This window comes from Scyliorhinus torazame, chromosome 15 (genome assembly GCF_047496885.1).
Source record: "Scyliorhinus torazame isolate Kashiwa2021f chromosome 15, sScyTor2.1, whole genome shotgun sequence".
In the NCBI taxonomy this organism is placed as follows: Eukaryota; Metazoa; Chordata; class Chondrichthyes; order Carcharhiniformes; family Scyliorhinidae; genus Scyliorhinus; species Scyliorhinus torazame.
In genome coordinates, this window is record NC_092721.1 from 169,207,536 (window position 1) to 169,233,539 (window position 26,004).

Sequence of the window (26,004 nt, forward strand, 5' to 3'; positions counted from 1 at the left end):
TGGAGAATCCCACCCGTGATTTCCCCATCTTCCCATTTCAAGGGGCGAATATAATTCAAATGCAAAACCAGAAAATACTGGACAATCTCAGCAGGTCTGACAGCATCAGAGGAGAGAGAAAGGAGCTACCATTTTGAATCTGGATGATTCTTTGTCAAAGCAATTCAGATGATTCAACGTAAATCAAAAAAAAAAAAAAAAAACGACGACAGTAACACAACTCAGATTCTGTAACAGAATTTATATACATTTATTATGGCTCCATACAATAACAGCAAAGATTGTTCTTGTGTCTTTTAATGTACATTATCAGGCACTTGTCTATGAAACAATATATTTAGTTACAGACTACATTATTGAAAGGATATAAAGTGGTGAAACTTTCAAGTGCTGCTACAGTCTGTAGTACTGAAGCAAGCATTATTTACATGGGAGTTTCAGGTTGCTGTTGGTCTGCGGAACATCCATCAAAAGGGTCAGTTTTGTGCAAATTGGTAATTTTCAATTAAAAAAAACACTCCTATTGCAATTTTAAATTTATAAACTAGATGCAATAGATAAGTTAATAAATGTAAGTACTTAAATGTAATTAATGATTCATAAAAGTAAAGTTTATTAAAACTTATTAAAAGTTTAAGTGCAATTAATTTTCTATTGAAAAACAATTGGTCCAAAGATGTTTTCTTCCCTCTTCCTAGGGATGCTCTGCTGACTCTGCCCAGTCATTCACAGCAAGCAGTACATAACATCCATTAGTTGTACTGAAGAAAATAGTATTGGTTTATCAAAAGCAGTATGATTTTCATCACTAACTTCTAAATAAACTGTATATACCATGTATGGTTACATATAACTATATCCAAAACAATACATCTTTCTGTTACATTTAAAATATCGGAATAACTCTATTTTATAATATACTTTGAACAGTACAAATCTGCAAAAAATTCAAAATTAAGACTTTCTTTGCATAGGTAAGATCTGCACATTTCACAGAGCAATCATTTACAATTAAGGTAGTTCTACTCAAAGCTTTCTGAGCTTCTATATTATGACCGATAAAATACAGTTATTAAACTGTATGAGCGTCTAGCGTAACACTTTGTGGTACTTTAAATTTAGTATAACGTTAAGCAGAATGAAAACTTGTGTAAGAAATCAGATTGTTAAATAATTGATCCAAAAAAAAAAAAAGTAACAAAAAAAAAAAAACAACTTACAACTATACATTAGTCCCTGCGCAAAAATCCACATCAGGCGAAACTGATTTAGAAAACTCAGTTTTGTTGCATATTTACAAAAAAAGCAAACACCATCACTTAATAGCACCCCCTAGGATGTAAAATTCTAACTGCGTGCATACAAAAATCTTATTTTAATCCAGTTAATATATAAAAAAATCTGAAGGTGCACGATGCCCCTAATTTTTTTGTGATTCTGTAAACTCGTAGGGGGAAAAAATAGACAGATCTCGTATGACCTGCAGTACTGGTTTTGTTGAAATGTAATTTTTTTAAAAATCACATTAACAATGCAAATCTCATGATTTTTCATTCTTAAACTATTTACCTATTAAACATGTCAGTTTGTGACCAAATAAAACCATACTATAACACTGAATGTCATCTGATCGATCTGTCAATTGTGCGCTGTAACAAATTTAATGGGTTGAAGTATTTGCACCTTTTGATCGCTTCCTTTTCCTAATAATATTACATTTTAGATTGAATATTTTCAATAGAATGACTTTCATCTTAAAAGTTTTTTTCTGCCATGCCCAGTAATCCCAGGACCATGTGCCCCAGAGGTACACCCAGTAATGGATCTCTACCACTATGAAAACCAACTGTTAGTAACTACAGCAACTCTTCCTGTCCCCATCAGCAAAGTGACTTGTCTTTGCTAAAGGTATCTCCATAGAAACTCAGCTGAGAATGAAATTCAATTTTTTTTACATCCATTGAAAATGCAACCACTGTTATTACGTAATTAACACAGCAGTCATTTTCTGCAGAGTGAAATCCCACACCCAAGAAATCAATGGACGACCATATAATTTGTTTTGCTGTTCTGGTTGATGGAGAAATGTTGGCCAGGAGAACTTGCTGTTTTTCTCTGCATACTCCCTTGCGATCTGTGACAACCACCCAAGCTTGCAGATGAGGCCTCGACACAACATGCCACTTAATAGATATCACCTTCAACAATGCGACATTCTCCACTGCTACAATGAAATGACAACCAAAAAGTACGTACTCATATCTATAGTGTGGGTTGAACCCACATCCTCCTGACTGAGAAGGAGAGCTACCTGAACTAAGCTGGTACCCTGGATCCTAAGCAGCAGCCATAAAAATTGATCGAGAAAATTAGATCTGTCCTCACAATTGAATGAATTTGTCAATGAGCTAGGATTACAACATGGGTACCATTCCTTGCAGACAGTGCCTGGAAAAATTCCTTTACATGATCCTCTCACTGAAAACCATTATACAGATACCATTTCTCCCCAACCAACAATAATAGGCATGTTACAGGTCTTACTGGTACACTACTGTACACAGTGTGACATTGCCAGAGTCAGGTTGCCTGCTCCATGTTAAAGAAAAACTGCACCCTCTGATATATCTGAGGAATGTGCATAGAAGGGCGATGCATGGCTATCTTAGGAACATCATCCAAGAATTTGGTGGTGGGTTGAGCATAAGATAATCAACAGGGGAGCACACGGTGCCTAAAATTGACTCCACTATCCATCTGGAGAGATTGAGTTTCAAACTATTTGTAGACAAGCAGTCATTCCAGTGTTTTATCAGGGTGAACCAAGTATCCAAAAGCAATTTAAGCTGAATGGATTTAAGAAGCTGAAGCTTATTACACGTCAAGAAAACCTTCTGCACCAAAAACATGCTGGCACTGATCCAAAAAGTGCATCTAATATACTTGCATATTTCAAAAATTTGAAGACTCAAAAAGGTGGATGCCAATCCAGCATTAAGCAATTCATCACCCCTAAAGAAGCTTCTTCAGCTAACACTGAAATCCCTTGCACTGGGATTTTTAAACATTGGGCTAGTGGAGATCAGGAGTTTAAAACATACTACTTTGGAATCAATTTGTAGAAATTAAGTGCTGGTTTCATGGGCTGGAGCCACAGCAAGAAATATCTTTGCTGGGTCTTCTTCTAAAGTCAGTCAAATAGTGCCAAGTAAAACATCTGCACTTGGTTGAAAGATTGTTGCATAGGCCATCAAGGTTAACTTCCTCAATGACGAGATGTTTCTCAACATCAAGGCAGATTGTGGCATTGTGACACTCATGCTTATATCTAAAACTGAAGAACCTAGGTGGAGATCTAATAAGTCAGTGCCAAATAATTAACTTTTTCATTTCAGGGATCTTTGATTAGTTTTAACAGAGGGCATCAACAGGAGCCATTTCCCTTATACTGAGGCGGTCAAGTGCAATCTTCATGCTGCCAGCATTTTGTCTTGGCTTTATGCTTGGGAGAACACCAGCTAAGGCCTTATAATGGCAATGTTCCTCCATGTGGTGTTCCCCAGACTGCAGAAAGAGCAGGCATGGTGATCAATTTATGGAGATTTGAAACTACAAGTACTACAAATAAAACCTTGTTTTCTAGCTAAAGTGGTAACAAAATGTATTTAAATTAAAGTGAGATTTAACATACAGAAGTTGTGTAACTTTGTGTTCTTAATGTTAAAAACTGAACTGCAACTCGTTTTCAACTTTGCAAGATCACAAACACGGAGGACACTCAGGAGAAAAAGAACTTTGGGTGATGCTGAAATGGTCTTGTAATTTATATAGGATGGTAGTGACAGGTTGGCATAAGTTGCATTCCCATGTTTACAGAGCTGGTGGATGTGAAGGCTCAATTTAAAGGATTGAATAGCTATTTACAAACTATGTAGCAATGGATTGGAAGCATTAAAAAACACTGCAAACACTCACTTCAAAAATCAAAATCGAACATCAAAGCTTTTGCATATTAGAAGAGCCTGTTTATATATGCCATGAGATGTATTACAAATATCTTTGAATATTGAACTCTTATCTTACCATCATTTTAAGTTGAAACCTGTAGAATTTGGATCAGCCACCCATTTTACACGCTGCCTGATGACTTTTCCATCAAATTCACCAGCATGTGAAATACGCAGCCAATGTGATCTAGTTTCCTACTAGCGGAGTACAGTTAAATAACCCACCCCCACCCCCAAACTCTCTTGCATTACAGTGAGCAGTCTTTACAAGTGGGCAAAAATCAATGGTATTGGATCAGATTTCTTTTCAAATTCCTGGTGTAATAGGAAAAGGTCATGTGTGTATAACTTCTGCATGTTGGATCATGGATTTACTGTTGGGAATATTTTGAAATGGGCCCATCGTCTAAAGTCATTCACTAAAACCAGTACCCCATGTGCAAGTATAAGCCCAGTGGTCTAATAGAGAGTCAGCAGCAACAACATATTAGATATGCAGGCAGTCGGTCCCAAGGCTTAGAGGCAGAATTATTAATACAATTATTTGCTACGACAAACTGGCAAGTTTTGAAACAGAATCCAACCTTAGTTGCAGGTCAAGTCCTACTTGTCAGAAGTGAAGGACTTGCCACCGTCATACAACGGTGGTGTTTAAAATAAAATGGCAAGCTTTATTTGCACTGAAATTTTCACAATACAGTGCTGGAGTCAGGAGCAGAGTTTGTTATGGCCATAGTTAACAACCAGATCAGGCCCATGTAATGCTCATAATTAAAAATAAAACGTGTTCATTAAGCACACAATGCACATATGTTTGAAATGACATTCTGTAGTGAGTTTGGCACTTTGTAACCAAAGAGTTCCAAATTCCAGAGTCCTTATCTAGAGCAGCACATAACCTGCAAACATTGGGCAAACATCCTGTGCAGGAAAATGTTCCATGCTGCCAAGTATGGTGAAAGGGAAAAGGGAGCATTTATCAAAAGATTCAGTAAGGGTGAAGGACATCTTTTCCCAAATTCCTGATGTCAATCCAGTCTGGGTGCCTTCAGAGAGATCTAGTTTAATGAGAAATAGAAAAACAGCGTCAGACACAAATTGTCATAAACCTACTGAACTGCTGCAAATTAAGCAAAGTGAAACTAACACTTGTAATAATCCAGAAATGAGGCTTTATCTTTACATTTAATTTTTCAACCACAGTTGAGAGGCGTTTTTTAAAAAAATGCTGGTCTCCAATGAATTGAGGAGCTGGGCAGCTTAGAAATCAAACTAAATCCCTTGCTCAAGAGAAATTCAAAGCGGCTCTATTTCATTCCGAGCAGTCTGGCCAGGTTTGGCTCGTCAGCCGACCGAGTTTTAATTGACCATTTTAATCAATGCACTTTTGGTGATGTGCTTTCAGCTGCTAAAGTCCCAAAGCTCTGGAATTTCCTCCTAAAAATGTTGATTCTCTACTCTTTTTTTCCCCCTACAAGATACTTGTTAAAACCTACCGCTTTGACAAAGCTTTTGATCAATCCCTCTATGTGGCTTTGCATCAAATGTTGTTAGATAACACTCCGATGAAGCAACGATGTTAAAGGCACTACATAAATGCAAGTTGTCATTGTATAAAAAAGTAAAATCGCACAAAAGTGAGTAAGAGCTCTCATTTAAGACAATATTTCCACTACAGTAAATTATACAAATCAGGGATTAAGCCCCAAACTAATCTAATCTCAAGGATTTAATCAACTGTTCTAAACGACTTGAGCTTTGCTCTAGTCATTTGAAATTCTCAATTAGATTACAACCTTGTGAAATGGACTCTCAGGTATGAACTGTTTTGTCAGTCTCCAAACAGCACTATTGCCAAACACAATCCATAAATTACTCTAGCAATTTCTATACTTATTCTTTCATACACAATGTGCTCAAATATATATACATTCAGCAATTTAAAAGCCACACTCGACAGTAATAGTTTACCTGCAAGAAACATAATATATACATTCTATAATTTAATGCTTATTTTTTTTCATATATAAAATTGGGGTCAATTAGAACACACATTTAAAATTGCACATTAAAGTTGCAGCACTTCTTTTTTATATAAATTTAGAGTACCCAATTTTTTTTTCCAATTAAGGTGCAATTTAGTGTGGCCAATTCACCAATCTTTTTTTAAAAATATATATTTTATTACAAACATGCATCAAAACAGGTTACAGCAAATAAACACCCTGGGAGACATCCTTCTCAACAATCAACTATACAGTCTGTACAGATTTTTCCCCATTTTCATTTTCATTTACGTGAAAACCACGTAGACACGGGGAGAATGTGCAGACTCCACACAGACAGTGACCCAGGGCCAGGATTGAACCCGGGTCCTCAGCGCCGTAGGCAGCAGTGCTAAGCATTGCGCCACCATGCCGTCCTAAAGTTGCAACCCTTCAATACTTAACTGTATCTAAATGCACCTACAAATATCCTCACTGAGCAAGCATTGTACTGTAAGTAGAAAGGAGATCCTACCATGTTCCTTTTTTATGGAAAGTTGATAAACCAACAATAAATTGATGGCCTGCAATATACAAAAGTACTGAGCAGACTTCACAAGTGGTGATGGGGGCAAACTCATGTCCCAATCCCCCGTGGTCACGTGGTCTGAAGGAGGAATGAGCTTTCTTCCCTATATGTGGCTGGGGAAAGGATGTTAGATACAAGGAAAGAAAGAATAAAAGATCAAACTCGCATTTATATTGGTGTTTTTCATAGCCTCAAGATGTCCCAACACACTTTATGGCCAAATGACTACTTTTTAAGTGGTTGTTTTGGTAGCTAATCATGGCAGCCAATTTGCACACAGGAAAGTTCCACAAAGATGAAATGAGATAAATCGCCAAGTGAACCATTTTGGTAATATCGAGATAGAAATTATACCGTAAGAACTATTTGCTCTTCTTCAAATTGCGTCATGGGATTTTTCATATCCAGTTGAACAGATTGGACCCTGATCCCAAATCTCATCAGAAAGACAGCATCTCTGAATGCGGCCTTAGTGCTGGTCTCAAGTGCCAATTTAATAATAATCTTTATTAGTGTCACAAGTAAGCTTACATTAACATTGCGGTGAAGTTACTGTGAAAATCCCCTAGTCGCCACACTCTGGCACTGGTTCAGGTACACGGAGGGATGTCCAATTCATTTAAACAAACACATCTTTCGGGACTTGTGGGAGGAAACCCACACAGACACGGAGAGAACGTGCAGACTCCTCACAGGCAGTGACCCAAGCCGGGAATCGAACCCGGGTCCCTGGCGCTGTGAAGCAACAGTGCTATCCCATTTAGACCGGGTTGCTCAACTGTGCAGTGGACTGAACCTCCTGAGGCAAATTGTCTGAACAGGCGGGAGTTTGCCAGTCCAAAAAGAATTATAGAATAATGAATGAATGAATGAAAAAAAAGAGATACAAAAGAGTGTTCTTTCAGTGAGTGTGGTGGGATAAATCTATCTTAATTCCAACCTGGAAAATGGTAGCAATGGTTTTACGCTCAGTAATTTTTTTGACAAGTGCAAAAGTTTTGCAAGTATATATCTTTTTCTGTCAAAGCTCTGAAATTTTGTTGCTTTGCTCTTGCACAGAGCAATGCATGAACTGATACTCAAGGCTGAACCAGCACCCACTCAAACAAAAAAATTCTTAGTTTGTACTACTGATATGAGAGAGCACATGCATTACAAAACCACCTTTAAAAATTCAGAAACTGCAATGTTCGGTTCTTTGTAATTTTATTAACCAGGTGGAAACCAAGCAAGTGAGGCGTTAAGCTAACCAGGTGACTTACCCACCAAAAGCACCAACTGAATTCCACTGCCCCCGAGCTTCATATGCTTCTCCGAGCCTGCGGCAAACTGGGGAGTTCTTTCTTAAATATGCAGATTGGAGTCAAATGACATTAAAAACTCCCAACTACTATTTTATAAGCGTGCGCACGTTTGTTTGTTTGGGGGGGGGGGGGGCTTTCCCATCAGGTGAACTCAGGATCAGAAACAGAAGAAACTGTTAAAAAAAAAAATTTAATCCCTTTGGGTCAGGCCAAGAGGGGAACCTCTCCTCTTGTCCTCAAGCAAAGCTCAGGTTTCCTCCTGCAGTGAAGCCCTGGCGGACACAGTGCCTCCGAACTCCAATAGCTGCTTCCCTTAAACTGCCGTTGGGAAAAATCTAGCCAAGTCCGCAGGTTAAATTTCTTCTTGCACTCGCACCCTCTCCCCCAACCTCCACAATGGCATTTCATTTGCCCAGATGCTGATTTTACATAAGACTGTGTTCATTGTGTAGCCTCAGGATAGAGAATTAAAGGCATTCTCTGTATACAGCATCCCACTACCAGTCCCATTTCTTTTCATGGTCATCACCAAACTCAAGTGATATTTTAGAATTTGAATTTCATTAACATTCATAAAACTTAAAATGGAAGCATGCAGTTTTGCTGTGAGATCCAATACCCACCTCTCTTAAAATTTATCCAGATACCCAGCTGTGTGTGGATGCTTTTGCACTGTTTGAATAGCAGTCAAAGTTAAAATCTAGAGTATCGCCATCCATAAGGTCATTGCGAATAATGGACTCAACATCACAGTCCAGCCTTTCAATGAACATATCGTCCAAATCACTAGGCAGCCTCTCCTGACTCACAGCAGCAAGATGCATTCTTCTGTAATCACCATTACTGTTGATAGAACATGGATCCATTATATTTGTTTGCAAAGACATAGGCACTTGCAGCTGACTTTTTGGTGTGGACAGATGTCGGATATTTGAAGGATGAGTCATGATGCTCACTGGATGAGGTACGGCACGGCCGTTCATTGCGATTGAATGGTGACTATGTACTGGATGTTGCTGGACACCGTGGTTCATCATCTTGGTGTGAACTGCCTGATTGGTATAAGTTGTGGGGATCATCATATTTTGACTGGCCATCCGACTACTGACTTGTGATACCACAGTATCCACTTGTGGTAGCATATCAGTATGAGGTGGGGAGTCAGAAGTTAGTAACTCTTTAAGGAGTCCTGTTGGGCAGCTATATTGGGCGATTGGTCCAAAGCTTTGTTTTTTCTCTTGAAAAGTCTGCAAAGGAATTTGCTGTAGGGAATTCATACTGCTTTGAGCATACAGACATTTTCTGTAATCTGGTGTCGGTGAACCAATGGCTGTGTTCTGGGGTGGAAAAGAATAGCCAGTGCTTTGCTGCATTAGTGACACTGATGAAGGCTGGGTAGATGCTACCATTGATGAATTTGGGGACAAAAGATTTAAGTTATCCAAAAGGTCCTCCATTACATTTTCAGTCATGGAATTGTTCATAGAACTAGTCATCTCACTTAGACTTGGTAGCGTGGATGCCATTTTACTGGAGGTACCAGGGTAGACTAAGGGTGACATTTGATGAACCTCGCCATCTCCAATATCTTCTTGTTCTGGCATAATTGGTGAAAGCCTTCCACTTAATGTGCTAGCATTTGAGCCAGTTCTCGTTCTGAAAGTGGTCCAAGCATCAAAGTCATCATTACTGTGGGAATTGGGACTTCCAGGCCATTTTGAGAACTGTGTTCCGGGACTATCAGCACTGCCATCCTGGCCTGCCTGAAGTGCTGCCTTTTTCTTAGCTGCTCTCCCTCTGCTTTTAGCAAACTTGCTGTTGTTATCCATGGATGCTGCTCTTCTTCTTGGAGATTTTCCACTCTTTCCTCCTTCGGGATTCAGCATCCACCAAGAACTCTTGCCAGTTCCTTCATTCTGAACTCTTATAAACTTGCTGTGCAGTGACAGATTGTGACGGATCGAATTCTGCAAAAAAACAGAAACAAATCATGGAGTCAGAACCACTTCTTCTGTGCGTTCCATTAATAGTTTGCTACATAACCACACAATTCCCTTTTAAGTTCCTACCCAAACAGCCCCCAGATTGGTGGCGATTGTGGAGTGGGGAATGGGGAGTAGAAGAATTAAAATATTCCGAATTAACCAGTACATCATTGGGGTACACTAATGAATAGGTTTTGCATTCAGTTTTTACAGTTATTCAAGCAGGCATGTCTAGAAGCAGACCCTCTAGTTGGTGTGCCCAACTGCCCTATGTAGTTGTGGGCTAATAGAAAAAAAAAAAAACTTTACATGAGTAATAATATGGCTCACTGATGAAAAGGTTATGAAGACTTAGCTTCCCAAAGCATTTATATTGCTGGAGGTACTTTGGATCTAAAATGGTGGGGTAATGGAGCATTAATATATAAAAACTGTACACATTATATAGATGATATATGTACACAATATATTTTCCTACACATCGGTTTCTTATGCATTGATGCTAATTGATGGAACAATTCAAAACAATCTTATTCTATACTGTTAAAACTGCAGAATAATTTTCATTTTTTCTCTGGCTTTAACAATTATAATAATGGGCTGCCATGAGGGTGGAACCCGCATTCATTATGACCAGAAACACCATAACCTAAAAAAATAAAATAAAACAAGCTCTGGTTCAGCGTTTGCAATTAGTAATCTGAGATTCATGGTTTTCTTTGCTTCCCCCACCCACCATAAATATAGGTTTCTACCAACATATTGCTAGTGGCTGGAATGTAGACCAAAGTGGGGCCAGGGGGACGCGCAGAGGGGAAAATGTTGTTAGTAGTTAGCATAAAATGTTCATCATGATCATATGCCTATTTAGGTTTTAGTTTGTACAGTAGTTCAGTGTACATGCGGAAACTGAAAGACGAGCTCCCATCTCACCATTGCCTCTATCGATCCTCAAGTTGTCAAACTATTTGTCCAACATAAAGAGGATGAAGGAGAAATACTGGGAAAATTGAAGCTATTGTCTTTCAGTCTCCGCTAGCAAATTCCATTGTCAGATGGTTTACAAACTTATTTGACCAAAGTGAACTATCAAACACACATTCACGCTGTCACTAAGACAGCTTATTTTAACTTCCATAATATTGCCAGAATCCAGCCCTGCCCCAGCTCACCTGCGACTGAAACTCTCATTGCCTCCAGATTTGACTATCGCAATCCATTCCTGGTCAGCCTGCTACTTTCAATCCTTCATAAGCTTGAGATTATCCAAAACTCTACTGTCTGTGCCTTTACTTGCATCATGTCCCATTCATCCATCACCCCTACATTCACTGGCCTACAGTGGTTCCACTTAAAATAATTCCTCGAGCTTAAAAATGATTTTAATTTTCAAAATTCTCCATAGCAACATCACTCCCTATCGCTAATCTTTGCCAGCCCTAAATCACTGACATATCAGCATTTTCCCAGTTCTGGTCTCTTGAAATGAAATGAAAATCGCTTATTGTCACGAGTAGGCTTCAATGAAGTCACTGTGAAAAGCCCCCAGTTGCCACATTCCGGCGCCTGTTCGAGGAGGCTAGTACGGGAATTGAACCGTGCTGCTGGCCTGCCTTGGTCTGCTTTAAAAGCCAGCGATTTAGCCCAGTGAGCGGCAACAGTGTTAAAACCAGCATTACGCCATTACATCCCAACTAAAATATCTGATTTCCAACGTACAGCAGAATAAAGAGGTTCATGGCCTGGCATCTTCTATTTCACCTCCACAGAACAAGAAATACTGATGGTACAACCAAAAAAAAAAGGCTTTAAAGCACTAACAGCCATGAACAATGAGAAACTTGCCTTTTTGTGTTAAAAATCTGAATTAAAATCTGGTCAAAAGCCGTACACCTACACTAACTGGAAGCCAGCAAGTAGATTTGGGAAGAATTATGCATACAATGAATTAACGTTTTAATTGCTGGCCAATGCAGAAATGAATCAATATACATTAAATGGAAGTTTTGCATTCATATAGCGCTTTACACAACCACCAAATGTCTCAAAGCACTTTTGAACTGCAGTTACTTGCAATGTGGGATCCACTCCAAAGTATAATTGATCACCTATCCAGTAACTTATGGCTGCTCTACAACAGTGTTTAAATCTCCAGGCAACATCTAATTTAGCTTGCTTAGCGTCATCAGGTCTGGCCTCTAAACGTTTAGAAAAGGGGCAAAAAGATTCAAGCTTCTGCTAAATATTCTTGCTCATAAGTAATATTACAACATTCCCTCCTCCTCTTATAGATAAGCATCAACAGACTGCTGGAAACTGGCATGTCAGTATGTGGATAGTAAAAAACTGGTTTAACATTTTTAAGGACACTTTGCACAGCTCGAGCTTTTAAGATGTCTTTGTTCTACTGTATGCAAAAAACATAAGCAGCAGGACCAAGGACATTAAAGTAATCACTTATGGAATGAAATCCACTGAGGTCACAACATTGCCTTATCTACACACAGTTAGCTGTTGATGGTGTACGTGAGCCTCCCTTCGCTTTTTAGTAAAAACAATTACAGACACCTACAGGAGGAGCCCTGGCTCAATCTACAATGGTTAGATCAATGGGCAAGTTACAGGTCATATTTCCAGCCAGCAGTGCTGTCTCCTAGTGCTGCCAAATAAAGATTTTTTTTCCCTAACGGGAAAAGGTCTGCGGGGTTGCTACATAAATTCGTGTTTTTCCAGCACAGACCGAAAACGAAGCCCTAATTTACCAATTTCTTTTTTGGTTTTGGGGGGGGGGGGGAAGAAAATGATAAAATGGTTAGGAGGTAATCTTATGAAAATATGTCCCGTTGTTAATGATGTTGTGTCTGCTGATAACTCCAGACACAAATACAAACCCATGAATGTCTAGCTTCTCCAAAGGGAACTTGGCAAGAGAGATAACCTGGCTGACAGATTTTTGCATTTTCCTCACTTTTCATGTTGCTTTCTGCCTGATACAGAGCCTGCCATGAACTTCCGCATGGGACAGCGACTTTTAAAAAAATAATAATTTTAGTTGTTTTCACTTGCCTAGTTCAAACACAACAACTGTTGGATAATAGATGCAAGTATTAAAGCTCCAACAATATAGAATCAATTCATTTAATGGAGAATGTCAATATTTCCTTGCTGGATAACAAAATATGACTCAGAACCCTACCGGAGCAAAGATAAAAACATATAATGGCTTTAAAACGATGTGTACAAAAACTGGCAGCAAGGATAAACTAAACGTAAGCATCAGTTTCATACTGTACCACTGTATTTATACAAGAGCAGCATTGTTCATGACCATGGTAGAGATAAATGGGGATGAGGAACAGCGAATAAAATACATTGATGCTGACAGCTAGCCTGGTTTCAGGGCCAAATTCTTTGTACATTTTCATTTGATTCTGTTATTGAGATAATGCATACTACCCACAGACAAAATTCAAGTCTGTACTGGATGTTTTTGAGAATGGCATGCAAAATTTGGGTTGCACAGTTAAAATCCTTCATGGATGAACTTCAATGACTCGGCGACTATTCAAAATAGCAAAGGAGGTTTTTGATGCTTTTACTTGCTTCCAAGCAATCTCGACACCCTTATATATACAAAATAAATCCGGTTTACTGATTTACACACCAAGGTGGACATTGGAACATAGGAGCAGGAGTAGGCCCATTCAGCCAATCAAGCCTGATCCAACATTCAATTTGATCACCCACCTAAAACACAGCTTTCCCGCTATTCCCATAACCCTTGATGTCACTCGTATCCAGAAATCTATTGATTTCTATCTTGAACATGCCGAACATTCCACTTAAGCATGTACCAAGACAGAAATCGCAATACACTGCTATGAGGTCAGTGTGCACTGTTATATGTAGGCTTTTAGTGATGTCATTGAAGGGCCACACCAACTATTCTGATAGGTGACCAAGTTCTCTTGCTAGTAATTACATAAAAAGGGCAATTCTAGTGCCCTAATCACTTTTATTAAATGTCTGAAGTTCCTAATGCATGTGGTTCTTACTACATTAATAGATTAAATATATAGCAATGAAACTCATTGAGTCAAAACACGCACTATTATTACACAGCCATAAGGCCATCAACCTAACTCGGTTTCTCTCTCCACAGATACTACCTGATCTGCTGGGTATTTCCAACATTTTCGGTTATTATTTCTTAATTTCGTTGCATTCCTTTAAAAGTAGGTTTTTTAAAAAAACTCATTTTGGGATTGGGACAATCAACATTCCTCAACATTAACCCTGACCCTGCCTCCTATCCTTTATTCAGTGGTAAAAGGTAAGGGTGACGTCTCCATAATCCCAGATGACCATAGGCTGCTTGCCCCTTCGAGGGGGAGAGCTGACTGGTGGGGGTTTACCCTGAGAATCACCACACCTCAGGCAGGGGGGTAAGGTTGAGAAGATGGGGCCTTCCATGAATTCAGTGGCGCAAAACAGGTGATAGGAGATTGGCCACTCCATTATACGCAGGGCGAGTTTTTCTCTGATAATTGGCAAAGTCTGATGTCAGGGGTGGGGGAATAGCATCAAAGCCGCCAACAGCAATGGCAGCTTTTTGTGTCATATAGTGCTGCACTTAGTGCAAAAAGGCAGCAGACAAGGATTCGATGATGTATCACTGATGGCAAGCCACTGATTCACCAACCTGATGATCCAGGCACCATATTTATAGGCTGCCCAGTGTACAGCACAAAAAATCCTTCACCCAGGTGAATCTCCCTGACCACCTCCTGATTCAAACTGGCATCACCCGCCCACTGTGCTCACCTTTGAGCTCCCCTCGGAGTACTGCTCGCCTGGTGCACGCCTTCTGAGATTAATAGTGAATCCGGCTGTTCTGACATCATGCCACAGTGGACACATTATTTGATGTGGGGGGTATAATTCTGGTGCATGGACCTGATAATGATATGTTAATCTATTCCAATGAGGTTTCTGACATTGACCGGTAGGACAGTCCGCCATTGGACTGAGGATAACATACCGGTCAATGTCAGAAACCTCATTGGAATAGATTAACATATCATTATCAGGCCCATATGTTAACATATAACATAACAGATAAAATCTCTTGCTATTAAAAAATGTGGAAAACAAAAAACTAGATAGCAACTACAGCAAGCTGTCTAATTAATTGGAGCTTAGTTAGTGTTAATAACTTTGGTTGATTACTGCTGTGCAGACAGTTTAGTGGAAGTTCCAGTACTTGCAATTCGCCAAGGAATACATTTTTTATAAAGTTCGAAACATAAAAAACTAAATAAGATAAAAGGATAGAAGTTTTTAAACCTTACCCAAGAAGTCACTCCCGTTTCTCGATAATAAATGAGGACAATGACAGCGGACTTTACTCGTTGATCAGGATTACACAAAAATAAATTTTTCACAGCTAATATGTTAACTTGTTTAGAGATTGCATTAGGCAACTAATTATATTCTTTTATGGGCCAATGCAAAGGAATGTACTGCCAGTGTTACAAATTGTGCTGTTGCAACCAATTAAGCAGATATCCTATGGAGTGGCAGATTAGTCACAGCCTTAAATGTTAACTCTATTTCTCACTCTAGATACTGCCAGGCCTATTGAGTACTTCCAGCATTCTGTTTTTATTTCAAATTTCCAGCATCCGCAATATTTTGCTTTTGGTTTAATGTGCAGTACTTAAACCAAAAGATAACACAATGATGACATACCAGTAATTTGGAGGAATGTGTGGCCCACCCGAACACATTTGCCCAGAAATTGCTGGAAAAAATAATGGTGAACACCTAGCATTTAAGTGAGTGTTAAAAAAGGATACTCGCTGTGGAAGAAGAAATACACGAGTTCCGATTCACCAAAAGCTGCTGGGCAATATGCATCGCTCTGCAATTAACCTCATCGAAACGAAGAAAATTACCATCTTGCCATGAGGCTTTCCCAATGTGCATCATGAAATGAAAATCGCTTATTGTCACAAGTAGGCTTCAATGAAGTTACTGTGAAAAGCCCCTAGTCGCCACATTCCGGCACCTGTTCGGGGAGGCTGGTACGGGAATTGAACCGTGCTGCTGGCCTGCTTTAAAAGCCAGTGATTTAGCCCAGTGTGCTAAACCAGCCCCTGAAATTGCACCGTTAATATGAATTAATCCGAATGCAGCTACATCGGGCTCATAATTCACAATATAAAGGACCCCATTAATTATGTGATGTGGGTCTGATAATGACATTCAATTTTGGGAGGACTAGAAAGGACAAAATGAAATTGTGCAATGTTACTCCCTCAGACAATAATAGTGTCTAGAAGATTTTTTTAATTAATTTTTCTCATCTTTCTCCCTTTTCTATATCTAATTTGATTCTAATTCATCAAATTTGGCATTTGCTCTGTGTTTTCCTCTATCCTTACATTTCCTTGGTTAAGGAGGTAGGCCATTGGACCAAACATCCACAAGGACCCAGGTGCCCCATTGATCTGCATTTGCAGCAAATTGCGACACACACCAGTATGATCTGAAACATCAAGTTCTAAAATATCTAATTCACAGTGTTTACTGCAAGATGCACCAGTCCCACAATTTTTAGGCAATCATGTTTAAAAATATGATGAATGATAACGCAGAACGGCTGCATATAAACCTTTAGGGACATCTTCATGAGGAAAAGGTTGGCCTCTTTGGGTTATGGAAACACAAGATATGGAAACACAAGACATTTTTAAGAAGCTGTCGTTTAGAGTTCTGCTTATATTCTTGGTGACATTTTCCATTCGCAGAACATTTTAACTAAAGGTTGCGAACAAAGATGGGATGACAGTTCCAGTAATTAGTGGAGTTATGCAACATGGACTTAACTTAAGCTTCAGTAGAAAAAGAGCAGTATTTCTTCCAAAAACAGTATTTCTGCAAAACCAAATATTGATTACTGAACACCAGGTTTACATATTTTTACCTCACAATGACTGTCTTGACAACTTTTCCAAAAACTAATTTGCTGTGCCACGATACAGAGCAAGATATTTGCAATATAGGTTGGAATAGTGTCAACACGATCGCACAAAGTGCGTGCAAATATGAGCTTTAGGTAGAGAATGCCAGAATCAAATTGGACAAATAGAGGGGCCAATGCACAAAATGCCAGAGTCAGAGGAATGGAGAGATCATGGGATGGGGATGGGAGGTTTTAGGGTTGTAAGGAGTTTAAGAGATAGAGTGGGGCAACACCACAGAGGTATTTAAACTGAGTTGAAGCAGGATGTGATGTGGGATAGGACATGGGTCGCAAAGATTTAGGTGAGCTAAAATTGAGGGACAGCAGAGTGGTCAGCCAGGAGAGCACTGGGGAAAGAAAAAAATCATCAAACACAGAAGCAGAATAGTGCGGATGCTGGAAATACGAAAATAAAAAATTCTGAAGTGGCTCAGCAGGTCAAGCAGAATCCGTGGAGAGGAAAACAGGAGTCAACATTTCAGGTCTATGAATAGTCAAGTCTGGTGATGACAAAAGCACGATTGAGGATTACAATGACATATGGACTCAGCTGGACCAAAGTTAGGCCACATGATAGACTGGATATCTGGACAGCACATAGGGATTCGGGGAACTGAAAGAAACAAAATGATACAGTGTTCATCTGGCAACTGACCCCATGTCTACAGATAATGTCACCAAGAGGCAGGCTGTAATGAGGAATCATTGGCAAAGATCAACCATGGCAAAGGTTACAGTGAGGTCAAAGACAACAAGAAGGAATATTGGCCCATGGGCACACTAATAGACTTCATTTTTTGATCTAACTTGATAATGGTTCTTCCTGACAGATTCGCCCCGCCTATAGAGGAATAATTTTGTCTATACTTCTGTTTATGCTGTTTTAGTACAAGGAGCGATCAATTCTCCTGTTGCCCATTTCCTTGCGATTTTGTTTTGCCAAGATGTACCCATCATTAAAACATCTCAGTCTGTGGAAGTGTCTGAACAATGCATCAAGAAGGAATCGTACAAGATTTAGTAGTTGGAAAATGATTCCACGCTAAAGACTGCTCTACTTGAAGTTCATATTTAGTTCAATTGAAGATCTTATGACACCTAAAGTCCTTGTAAGTTAGATATAATGGTAGCTGTGAACAGTGAGCCGATTGCATGAGAAAAGATCACTCATTGGCATGGGAAGTGAACTATAAACTGTACTTCAACAATTAATGACAGAAAATTATAGATAAGTACTTTTTCTGAATAGTGCAATATAGTAATTTTTCCTTTAATGAGATTTAATGTCAAAGACAGCACTTGGAATCATGGCACAGCTTAAATGAAAGATCTGGGAAACATCTGTATTTCAGTTAATGTCACGGAGTTGGAGAACTTGACAGTCAAATTAGTAAATTAAAAATTCTCTGTCGTTTACAAGCAGTGTTGAGTAGTCAGCAGATTAAAAGATGCACAATTAGAGTTGTCAACTCTAGTTGGGCGTATTTCTGAAGGCTTCAACAGGGTGTATTTCTGATGGCTTCAACACCGATTAAGTAACTCATCTCCTGACTCCCCAAAGCCTGTCCACCATCTACAAGTCAGCAGTGTGATGGAATATTCCCCACTTGCCTGGATGAAGACAACTCTAATAACACAAGCAGCTCAACACCATCCAAGGCAAGGCAGTGCGCTTGATTGGCGCCCCTGGCAGAAATCTTTTATCATCCACAAGAGGCACAGTAGCAACTCGACATGGCTGCTTCAAGGGCACTTCTCAAATTGACCACCTAGAGGGATAAGGGCAGCAAGAGCACCGGGAATCCTCCAAGTCAGACACCATCCTGATGTGGAACTATAATCACCATTCCTTCACTGTTGCCGGATCGAAATCCTGGAAGTCCCTAACAGCACTGTGTTTGTGGGTCTACACCACAAAGACTGCAATGATTCGAGACGGTGGCTCACCATCGCCTTCAAGAGCAATTAGGAATGATAAATAAATGCTGGCTTTGCTCACATCCCATGAACAAATGATTTTTAAAAAGCTTGACCTCCCATTGTGAACTTTCCACTCGCCTAGAACTGGATTCACTGCCATTCGATCGCCAACTAAAAGAGCCATGGCCATTAATGAGGCAGCTATCCCCAAAATTTCTACAACTAATAAAAGAAAGTGTTCAAAGAAAATGAAAAAAAAAGAACGTTTTGCTTATTATCCCTATGCTTTCTCTCCAGTGTTGCTTACTGCAGTGCCCTGGAGTCTGATCTTCAATTCCTGGAGACTACAGGCTAATCCTGGAGGGCTGGAAAACTGTAAAACCCATATTCAATTAATCAGCAAGGCTTTCCTATCTGCCCTTCCATATTCCCTCTCATTATTAAAAGACCACATCCCAACTTTTGAGTGTGGGTGGAGGAGGTGTGGTTGTTTTTGCTCATACTTGGGTCAGTAGTAATTGCACACTGTCATGACAGCATTTTTCCTTTTGTTAGCTTCTTGGCTCGGTTTTTAAACAATATGAAATGAGTGCTTGGACGAAATATGACCCGGTTGAATTTAAATCCTCTTTCTTCCAGGGAGATGCACAATCTGGTTCAGAGTCTCCAAAAATGTAGAAACTACATGAAATGAAAAAAGTGAGGCACTGATCATGAGCAAGTCAGTAAACTGTTTCGCTTCTTCTGAAGAAAAAGATGTGCAGTACAATTTATACAAGAAAACTCCTCATACAAGTTATTGGATTCCAGCATTACCCGTCATAGGACATTGAATTGTTCCAAGCCATTTTCAGCTCAGGAGCTTTCCTAAACTCTGTTGCTCCATCCTAACAATTTTCAGGTTTTGACTCCAAGTCAGTGTTGAAAATCCCAAACAATATGGGGCCAAAATCAACTTGTGTGGCATACCACTAACAACTGCGGCTACACAAATAACTCACCGTGCATTAGTCAATAACTAATTCAGTCTAATGTACTGGCCATACCACAGACAATGTATGCAGTAGCTTTTGATATCAGACAGGATTGTTCAGTCTCCTGAAAGTCATTGTTTGGTCCCTATCTGCTAGGTCTTTGACCTCTTCAGAGAAATCTAGAATTAATTAAAATTAGTTAAGCACAATCGGCCAGCACCAAAACCATGTTGACCAACTCTAATTAACCGCCGCCTCTCAAGACCTCTTCGGAACTACTTAACAGCAGTTTCAAATATTTTGCTAGCAAGCTAAAGCTTACAGGTCTGTATTGCAGACAGTTTATCCTTAACCCCTTTTTAAAAATAAGGGTCATATTTTCTCCCTTCCAAACTTATTTCGGATTATGTAGCATCACTAACAGAGCCACTGCAAAAGGAGGTTGCAGGAAATTGACGGCAATACAACATGTTAGGACAATGGGGTTGAATTTCAGCAGCCCTAACACTGCTTACTGCAGGACCTGCACAAAGCTTCAAGTCAATTAAGGCTATAGAACTGTAAAAATAAAGTCCCCAACCAGAGTCTAGTTTGACTTCAGTATCAAAAAGATTATATTGTAAAATAGTTTTCAAGTGTTTTCTTTCTCAGAGGGGTTATGTTATTCATTTATTTTTCTTTTTTTTTTTAAAAGCAGAGTCTGCAAAATCTAACTTTGGTTTTATTTGACATCAGAATACAGTTGCATCAAAACAATGTGTAATTCTGTGTTCCCGTGCTCCAATGGTGAAGTTAGAGCTAATTTGCTGAATTGCCAACTTACATCCATCAAGCACAGCTCCCTGTTGGGAGCACAGGAACACTTAAGTTTGCTTTACATGGTCATTTTACACTATATGTCTCCGTAGGATTTGTAACTAGAGGCCAGTGGAATACATCGCTGATATCCTGCAGTTACAACTTAAAACAGGCACACTTACCACTTGTTTGCGTCATTTCTCTGGGATTTCCTTGCATCATGTGCCAAAGTTACGGCAAACAATCAAGAGAACCTGGACAGAAATTCTTCCTCAATCTGTTCGTCAGTTAAGAGATCACGGTAAATGATTTAAGTGACACTGTAGACTGAAGAACTAAATAGGACCTGTGCATAAACGCGATTTGATAGCAGTGTAGTTTATAATTAGTAACTTTTATTGGGAAGTGTTAGTTTCTAAACAAGATACCATGTTCATGGATTAAGATTGGATCAATTGGAAGTATCTGTGCTCAGATACAGTTCAAAAGAAGGACAACCATACCTCAAGTTGGGAAAACAAAACAAATCAAAACACAGGTTTTCAAAGTGATTAGAAATGCAATTGAAGAAATCTGTCCCACAAAGACCTTTCTACGAACAGCATGCAACTAAAAAGCCACACGTTTCCTTTACAGTAGGGCTTAACTACATCCCACAGGAAACCCCTACACAGGAGGAAGCTGTCCTCCTGTGAAAGGAAGGGCAAAGCCCACTATTCCTGCAAAAACAAAAGTCCCCAATGGAAGAGTCTAGTATGCCTGTTTTGTCCTAAATTATGGAATTTCAAAATGATTATATTGCTAAAAAAAAAAAAAAACTTTCCACATGTTTTTCCCCCCTTCAGAGAGCTGATGTTATTCCCTTCAAAGCAAAGTCAGACTTTATTCAGAATGTTGTCATGTAAAACAGGGTAGGGGGCAAATTCAGCACTGCCATGCTCACAGCAAGGAATTGTACATCACACTGAAGAATTTACCCTACACTACATCAGTCAAGAAATTGTATATCACACTGAAGAATTTACCCTACACTACATCTGTCAAGGAATTGTACATCACACTGAAGAATTTACCCTACACTACATCTGTCAAGGAATTGTACATCACACTGAACAATTTACCCTACACTGCATCTGTCCAGGAATTGTACATCACACTGAACAATTTACCCTACACTACATCTGCATGTGTCAAGTTTTGTAACTGATCAGTGGGATCCATTACTTGATATGCTGTGATTATGACTTAAACAGATCATGCACCGCAGTCAGTGTGAGTGCAAGGTCAATCCTCTCTACAACACTAATCATAAAACTGAAATTAAAACATGATCATGTTTGTACTAGCTTATCAGAACCATCTATGCTAATCCTATTACTCTGGCCGCTCTCCATATCTGTTCAGATTTATTTTGTAATTGAGTGGATTCATGTCAATGGCATACAATTGTTTCAAGATATTTTCCGGCTGTGCTATGTACTCTCTCTGTATAGGTGTTTGATATCAAATGTATGTAGTTTAGAAATTCTTTCCTTTCTATACAAATGTACCTTATTGAAATTTTGACATAGGTCAATCTTTCCAGTACTGTGGTTCTGGCTGTAACATGCATGAGACAGAGCCATTAAAGGAATTGTGGCATTGCAATTCTAATCAAAATGCTGCAACCTACAGCAAAGGAAAAGATGAGATTTGGTTCAAAACTCACCTGCTCCTGTAACTAAAATGATACTGAACAAATGCTTTGTAAGAATGTGATTTACATATTCGGATATCTTTTACAGTAATTCCAGCCCTGTTATTCTTAGAAGTTACAGTTGTTACCTCTAAAAGTTATGAATGTACAACAAAGGTGAATGATCAGTGAGGGGACGGGGATGCAGGCAGGGTTGGAGAAATGGGAGAGTAGATCCAATATGGCAAATTGGTGGTTTGGGGGGGGGGGGGGGGGGGGGTGTCTGTGGGGAGCTTTCAATAAATATTACTGTGAACGAAGGGTGTCCAGAGAAGCCTGCACAGAAGACAGTGGGAAAGAACAAGAACATAGAACAGTACAGCACAGAACAGGCCCTTCGGCCCTTGATGTTGTGCCGAGCATTGTCCGAAACCAAAATCAAGCTATCCCACTCAGTCATTCTGGCGTGCTCCATGTGCCTATCCAATACTCAAAGCGATAAAGGCACGGATTAATTGTTTCAGCGGTGGTGAATTTGACAGCTAACGTTCAAGATGTGAAAGAAACACCAATGGCAACTTGCAGAAAGTTGGATCGCAGCACATCTCAGGATCAAACAGGACGCCAAGATTCCACTCATTCAGGGTTTTAAGTTTGAGGTGCCAGCCACTGAACTTGATGGATCGAAGACTAGAGATATGTATTTGCTGGCAGGAGACCAAGAATATGATTTCAATCTTATGAACATGGAACTGAACGAAATTTCTAATCATCCAGGAGTCGATGATTCAACAGTTGGAAAGCACAAAAACAGCACCAAAGTTGATGGCAGAGACAGAGGTTTATTCAGTGTCCTCAGCATATATATGAAGCTATGAGTTGCATGCTCCAATTAATATGAAGATTCTATATAAATTCCATATGCTACATTACCCTAATCTCTATAACTCCATACTACATGGTACTGAATGATGTGGTCACCCAAAGACTGATAACTTCCTGCATCTCCACACTTCTAAGCAAAAGCTAACCACCAATGAAGTAATTCACTTGCTTATCCTCCTGAACTGTGGCCGTTTCACAGCTAATTCTTATTCCTGTGGTCAGAATGATCCATGCTTACTTTTGCAAGTTTAATTTCAATGCCAAGAATGACAGGCAGATGCTGTAGTTAAGAACTCAGTTCAAGATGGAAACATTTAGTCCTACTTAACTGCAAGCAACTTTATACTGGAATAACTAAATCACTTTTATTAACATGAAACTGTCAGAAGGCAAAGATAAACAGTGTTGCTTTTCAAAGTCTTGCTAAAATTAACATTCCCCCAGCACAGTACAGCAAAAAAGTAGAATACATTCCTTTTCTGCACAACTCAACTGAATGTATTTTCCCTGACGATGGTTTTTAACATCAGTAGTCTTAATCGAGTCTCCCCAGAAGTGTATTATTCCCACATATACAAGCAGGTACAGAGACTGATGCACATTTTCACTTCTCCCTTTGTAAAAGCAAGTTGACAACTTGAGAATTGGAAGACAAAGAGGTATTTGCAAGGACAGAATGAAAATAGCAATGGGGTAATTGGAGGAGGTCGGATTTTCCTGCTACATCCAAGTGCTTCCCTGTACTGGCTGAATATTGCGAACCCCAATTCAAAGGACCACATCCCACTCATGAAAAGTCAAAGTAACTTCCCTGTCCTTTGATTTTTTTCTTTTTAAATCACTGTGTTTAACAATATATGTAGGTGACCTCTGCTACTAGGCCAGCAGCTACCAGGTGCACAAGTGCAGGCTCGAAGCAACTTTTGTTTTACCTTTATAATAAATGGGCCAGGCCTTCGATGGACAGCCAGTGCAAAAAGATCCAAGAATCCTCCAACGAGTTATAGAGAGGGGGGAGAAAAAAAATCATGCATTTCTTTCCTACACAAGACTGGGTGTTGGCATTCAACCCACGGACCACAAAATGTCTTTAAAACGTTACTCAACCTGTGGCATACATGGCAGAAAAATGGACAACTGAACAGTGAGGCCTATTCAAGCTTTACTACTTTGAAAGTATTTTCCCACCAATGGAACAGCAGACACAAACCCCAACAGCATCGAATCAGCGTGAACTCTATTAGTTAACACAGCCAGTGCCATGACTAGTGGCATAAACCTTCAGGGTCAGGGTGCTTCTCTGGTCGCAGAAGCACTGCTGACTCATGAGCACATCATTATTGCAAAACTAGACCAAGAAAGTACAAGGGTGCAGTGTTAATATTCTGCAGTTTATTTTGGTTGTGTAACACTGCCTTCTGTTAAAGCTGTAATTTTTACAGTCCTCGAAGCACTGCACAGTGAGTTTAAAAATACATAAAAGATTGTAGTGAAGTACTGAATGCCAGATTCCGATCTGACCCACCCAATGAGAACCATTCACGTTTTCATCCAATAATAGCTTCAATGAACTGTACTGCCAAAATATATTTGTTTTATAATAAAAAAGGTATAATGGAACCATGTGTGTAATAAATCAGCCTAAAATCCAAAATGATTGAGACATGGCATATCAGAGGCATGACTATTGGTTATTGTGGAAAAAACGGACGTGGAGACTTTAACAGTTACATTTAAGTGGGCCCCACTGCAAATAGAAATCCTGATCACCCTTGAAAACAAAAGGTTGAACTTGCGTGTCAAAATCCCAGAGAGAGAGAAACCTTGTTATCATTTACACCCAAGTTTTATTAAAGCTACATCAATAAGAGACAAATTCTTTGCCAAATAAGAACAGGATTTAGGGAAAACCCTATGCAAGTAAGAGGTACTTATGATCACAGCATTAGTCATGGCTCAGTTGATAGCACTCTTGCCTATGAATCACACAACCCAGGTTCAATACCACCCAGGGGTTGAACACCAAAATCAAGGCTGGCACTGCAGTGCAGGGCTGAGGGAGTACTTCACTATCGGAGTTGGAGTCTTGATGTTAAACTGAGGCCCCATTTGCCTGTTCTGGCAGATGCAACAAATCCCATGACACCATATCAAAAGAAAAGCAGGGGAGATATCCCCAGTGTCCCAGCCAGTGTGTATCTCTCAAATCAACATTCCAAAAACAGATCATCTGGTCGTCCGCAGATTTGGCTGCCAACATTAAAACACGGTTTCGCTGTCAGTGGTCTGGGAAGCGTAAGGGAGGGGGATTATCTTGTTTAAGGCTCAGGTGGACAGAGAGGGCAAGAGAGAAGCAGCAGTGGCTGGCAGAAGAAACTTTGGAGGTGGATGGAAAGTATGCAGAGGATCATACTCCAGATTTTCTGGTGAGGAGAAAGGAATTACAGGCAGGATTTGACCTTCTATCGACAGGAAAGGCGGTTCGGCAGTTGAGGCGGCTGTGTACGAGTGTGGGGAGAAGGCCAGCCGCTTGCTGGCAGGCTAGCTCTGCCAGTGAGAGAGATTGTTCGGGTTCAGGATGGGGCAGGGGAGTTTGTGGTGGCAGCAGAGCAGATGGACAACGCATTCGAGGAGTTATGACAAGTTGTATACTTCAGAGCTTCCGGAGGATGAGTCAGACATGAGGGAGTTTTTGGGACGGTCGGGGCGTAGGAGTAGGAGGAGGAGGAGGAGAGGGCAGGGTTGGAGGAGCCAGTGGGGATGGAAGAGGCGTGAGTGGCAATCGGGAGGGTGCAGACAGGTGGGAGGATGCAGACAGGCAAGGCATCCAGGCCAGATGGTTTCCCGGTGGGGTT

The 26,004-nt window shown here is 39.9% G+C and overlaps 1 protein-coding gene across 1 annotated transcript in view; it reads right to left on the bottom strand.

Moving 5' to 3' along the window:
• Window positions 1-221: 221 nt before the first annotated feature.
• Window positions 222-26,004, bottom strand: part of foxo1a (forkhead box O1 a) — a 95,193-nt gene continuing 69,410 nt past the window's right edge. Inside the window, exons 2-3 of the mRNA XM_072477071.1 lie at window positions 8,509-9,852; window positions 222-5,065 (exon numbers count right to left, since the gene is read on the bottom strand). Of these exons, the coding sequence (XP_072333172.1) occupies window positions 8,521-9,852 (1,332 nt within the window). The 3' untranslated portion in view covers window positions 222-5,065; window positions 8,509-8,520. The remainder of the gene's footprint in view (window positions 5,066-8,508; window positions 9,853-26,004) is intronic.